A 5351-nucleotide genomic window follows, 5' to 3' on the forward strand; every position below is an offset into this window, starting at 1 on the left:
AAAAAAAAAAAAAAAAAAAAAAAAAAAAAAAAAAGAGAAAAAGAAAAAAAGAACAATGAGAGCCAAAAACACACAACAGAAAAACAAACAAGCTAAATATCAAATAAGACAGAAAATACGCGTGCCATATGCTGCAGAGAGTTCGAAGTTTTACATACATTCCTTGAATTTATATATATATACGTGTGTGGGAAATGTAAAATCAGTTCTTATGATTTTTCTGATTTACAATTAGTTTTTTATAGTATTTTAAATTTTTTTAAAATTAGTATTTTAAAATCAGTTCTTATGGATCCGGCCAAACATGTTCGCCGGATTCCGGCGACAGTTGCATTTTCACTTTTTGAAAATTTTTCGTGCGAACCAAACGCCGAAAAATATTTTCGAGAAAATAATTTCTTTTGAAATTGATTTCGTCGAAAATATTTTACGACGGAAACCATTTTACGTCGAAACAAACGGAGCATAAGTCGGTAGACAAAATTTGATTGTAAGAAATAAATTATTATTTTTTATATAATATTATATTTTGAGTAAAAATAAAAAATAAAAGAAAGTGCTAGGCGTTTATCTTAGTGCGCGCCACACGTAAAATATTAAATTTTTAGCATTCTTTAATGTAGCTTCCTATAAAACTTCGAAAATTCAAAAAAAAAAAAAAAAAATCGACTGTTTATATTTTGAGTAGAAAACTATTTGTAATGCTAGAGATTATTAATATTTTTATCTCCTTTTACCATCTCAAAGTTGATGTGATTTAAAAATTACCATTGAATCAAAATTTAATAGTGATTTTGTTACGTGAATGATTTCGCAAACACAAAATGTAATAGATTTTTAGGTTATGAGAGAACCTAAACTTTATATTATAAGAGAACTTAGACCTTTTCAAACATAAGGTCTTGAATTAATTTTACTTTTTTTTTATTAATAAATTCATATATTTATATTGAGGAACATAACCTACACAGAGTTGAGTTCCACAACTCGAAAAACAACTATCATGACTCGATTAAGTTGAGATAAATATTTATTGGAACTAAACATCTATATATAAGTGATAACATAAATATGAAAATAAGTTCTATATAGAACAATAGAAACCTACTACTAAATGACTTCCGCACCATAGTGCTATAAATATATAATTAAAAAACTCTGACTTAGATAGATAACTATAGCTATTTTTATTTAATTAAACTACGATTACTCTAAAATAAATTAATGCAAATTGTGTCAACGTGTTCTACATGCCATAGAATTTTACTTTTATAATAGTTCTATTCCAAATCCAACAGTAATCTTTTTTATGATTAACCATTGGATTTGTTTTCCTATATTGTAGGACCTAAATATCAAATGGTTAATCTTAAAAAAAGTAAGTTGATAGAGTTGTACAAAAATTGTGCAATAAACATTACTATGTATGTAGTCTAATTGAGATATAATCTTTTACCACTTTAAGACACGACTCTCAACTAGATTGACAAGGTGGACCTTTCTTATAAATTTGGTGGCCTTTGACAACCCAAAAAAAAAAAATAAAAAAAAAATTGAAATCTTTATATAAAACTTTTAGTTTTTATAGCATGGCCGTCAATGATGACTTTTCCACATTCTAAATGACTTTTTGTTTGTTTCGTTTCTCGTTGCTTAATCATCATCATCAGGACTCGGAAACCAGATCTTGTTTAAAACTGGTTTCAAAACTATTAGAATTTTATTTTTTTATTTTTTTATTTTTTTTTTTGGACAAATGACACTTTTTTTTTAGAATTTAGTTTCAATTTATGCTCCGTTTGTTTCGGCGTAAAATGATTTCCAGAAAATGATTTCGATATTTTACGGTGTTTGGTAGGGGCGAAAATAACAGTCAACGAAAATCATTTTCGGTTTGACCGTAAAACCTTCTTTAATTTTTGGAAAACGATTTACGGTTTTTAAAACCGTAAATCGTTTTCCAAAATTATATTCTTCGTCCTTACACGCACGTTTGATATCTGACTGTCCGAATCCGACAATAGTCGGTCGTTCGAAAATAGGCAACACCGGAATCCAGCATCATCAAGTCACTGGAATAATGCCGGCGTCGGAATCCGACCACCGGAATCCTGCCGGCTGCCGGAATACCGCCGTCCGCCGGAATCCGGCGACATCCGGCAACTGCGCCGAATGCCGGCGGAATATGGCCGGAGTCCGGCCGGAATCCGGCCTGATCTGACCGGATCCGGCCACTGATCCGGCCGGATATGGCCAAAATGGCCGGGATCCGGCCGGATATGACCGGATCCGGACACTGACCCGGCCGGATCTGGCCAAAATGGCCGGATATGACCGGATCCGGACACTGATCCGGCCGGATCCGGCCACTGATCCTGCCGAGATCCGGCCAAAATGACCGGATCCTGCCGGATCTGACTGGGCCCGGAGGTTTCCTGCCGGAATCCGGCAATTTTGGCCGGATCCGGCCAAACATGTTCGCCGGATTCCGGCGACGGCGACCGGTCGTTGCCGGATTCCGGCGACAGTTGCATTTTCACTTTTCGTAATTTTTTCGTGTGAACCAAACGCCGAAAAATATTTTCAAGAAAATAATTTCTTTTGAAATTGGTTTCGTCGAAAATATTTTACGACGGAATCCATTTTACGTCGAAACAAACGGAGCATTAATGTATGAGATTGTGACACACTTCTTAAAATGATAGATCTCATGAGATTGTGATACATCAAGTTAGAACCAAATTCTGAAAAAAAAATATATATATATATATATTTAGATGTCTAACATTCCTTATATATATATAAATGGACAATGTAAAATCGGTTCTTATGATTTTTTCTGATTTAAAATTAACTTTTTATGGTATTTAAAAAATTGTGGCATGTGTTTTATTCAAGGGTCCGTTTAAGTTTGCAATTTTAAAAAGTGCTATTTGAAATAATGATTTAAAAATATGCAATTTGAAAAAATGAATTTTGAAAATTCAGTTAAGCGTTTGGCAAAATCGCAGTTTAGCCTTTAAAATTAAACGTTTTCAAAAAAGCAACCTCTTACCTGCGGTTTGAAAAAGCAAATTTTCTGCATTTTCAAATCGCAATTTTCAAACGATTTATGTTCTATAATTTGGTTTCAAATTGCACTTATTGTTTACGAAATCGCAATTCCAAACGTACTTTAAATCAGTATTACACTAACCGAATCTGTTAAGTTAGTAGACGAAATTTGACTGTAAGAAATAAATTATTATTATTTTTTACATAATATTATATTTTGGATAAAAATTAAAAATAAAAGAAAGTGCTAGGCGTTTATCTTAGTGCGCCCCACACGTTGTGTAGTGACTTAACACATCAAATAGTGAATCTTTAGCATTCTTTGATGTAGCTTCCTATAAAACTTCGCAAACTCAAAAAGCAAAGCAATAAAATAATTTTATTTTTTTTTTTAAAAAAAAAAAAAAGAAAAGAAAGAAAGGGTCGACTGTTTATATTTTGAGTAGACAACTATTAGTAATGCTAGAGATTATTATTTTTTTATCTCTTTTTACTGTCTCAAAGTTGACGTGACTCTAAAATTACTTTAAGATAAATTGATGCAAGTTATGTCAACGTGGTCTACATGCCGTAGAATTTTACTTTCATAATAGTTCTATTCCAAATCCAACGGTAATTTTAAAAATAACATCAACTTTAAAAAAAATGAAAAGAGATAAAAATATGGTCATAGCATTACTTGAACGAGTAATGTTTACTGCACAACATTTATACAAATTATTTTTAATTTTTTTACAAAGTGTAATGTTGTGCAATAATTTTCACGTCGGCTTAATTTGTTGTACAAATATTGTGCAGCAAACATTACTCTACACGAAAAGACGAAAACTATTAATTTGACGCTTTTGGGACAAATTTTTTATTCATTTCAAAATAGGAGAATATCACAGCACACAACTGCCATGTATTTGACTGGATGCCACCATGATTAACACTTATCTTAACAGATCATGCATGGCCTTTGACAACCTTCACTTTGGATAAACCCAAATCAGGACTATTCAGCAATTAAGTCATACCCTCGTTGAAATCCCAAATTAGAACTGGTTAAGCTGTCTTTCCGGGTGTAATTTTCCATAATCCATATCAATAAATATGATTAATTGGGTGGTTGTTAATTTTCCAATCAAAACAATTTGCAACCATATATACAACAACCTCAAACAACAACAACCTCAAACAACTTTATAATTCAATCCCTCCTCTCCTTAAAAACTGTTATTTTAATTACCCATCTCTCACTCGATCTCCAGCCCCTCCTTCCCACCTCGATCCATCAACAAACAAACAACTCTTTGAGGGGGTTCTCAAGATTTAATTTGGCATTCAAAGAGCTAGCTTTAATTTCTTGGGATACAAGCAACCATGGCCCTAAATTGCCTTACCAGCTGCCAGTTCATGGACGGTAACAAGTCGGACTCTGACAGCGAATATCGCCGAGGAGAATGTTGTCGGAAACTGTGTTGTGTAAAGGTTTGGAGGCGCCGCTGTCAATGGAACATATTGCCGTACGAGAAAATGAGAATTGGGTCTTTAAACATGGCAACTGAGAAGGTGAGGAAGAGTCATTGCCGGAGTTATAGTACCGGAGTTGTTGCATTCGTCGGCGGCACGGAGCCAAGGTTGGTGAGGAGCTGTGCAATGAGAAGGGATTGGAGCTTTGAGGATGTGAGTCAGGGATGAGAGGAAATTAAGGGAGAAACTTATGATATATACATTGCTACAACTCTGTCCTTTTACTTAATAATTATATACATATATCCTTCCTTTGAGGTTCTTGTTCGATCTTTTGAATTTCATTGTCAGTTGTGTGATATGTTCGTTAAATATGATCTAGGGGTGGGTTGGGATATGCTTATGAAAATGATGCTTCAAGCTGTTGTTAATTAACTAAATATCTTGCTGGTTATGTGTATATAACTCGCTTTAATTCCTATTTTATCAATAGGGTTTAATTTCCTATTTAATTCCTTTTCATCTCAAGTCTCACCATTTGTGTATTAATTTGGATGATTTATAGGTGATAGGATATTAGCTTTATGCAATAAAGTGTAAGATTTAGGAAGGTAATGTTGGTTGATGATGGACTGTACGTTATGGACCTTGATCTCATGCATATACATGCATGGCTGTTAAATTAAGTTTGAAATTTTTGGTTAAGGCATTTGTCATTGGTCCAAAAACTTACAGGTACTCATAAAAAATAAAATAATAATAATAATAATAACCCATCTGAGCATGGTTGATGGAATAGCCTAATGTAGAAAGGCGTAGAGGCCCAGTAGAATGCCCATTGG

General features: G+C 33.4%; 1 protein-coding gene across 1 annotated transcript; it reads left to right on the plus strand.

Moving 5' to 3' along the window:
* Positions 1–4419: 4419 nt before the first annotated feature.
* Positions 4420–4737, plus strand: LOC133853992 (uncharacterized). Its single transcript, XM_062290015.1, has one exon. It carries the CDS (start codon positions 4420–4422, stop codon positions 4735–4737), a length of 318 nt encoding a protein of 105 aa, XP_062145999.1.
* Positions 4738–5351: the final 614 nt, after the last annotated feature.

The sequence above is a fragment of the Alnus glutinosa genome, chromosome 13 (genome assembly GCF_958979055.1).
Source record: "Alnus glutinosa chromosome 13, dhAlnGlut1.1, whole genome shotgun sequence".
NCBI lineage: Eukaryota > Viridiplantae > Streptophyta > Magnoliopsida > Fagales > Betulaceae > Alnus > Alnus glutinosa.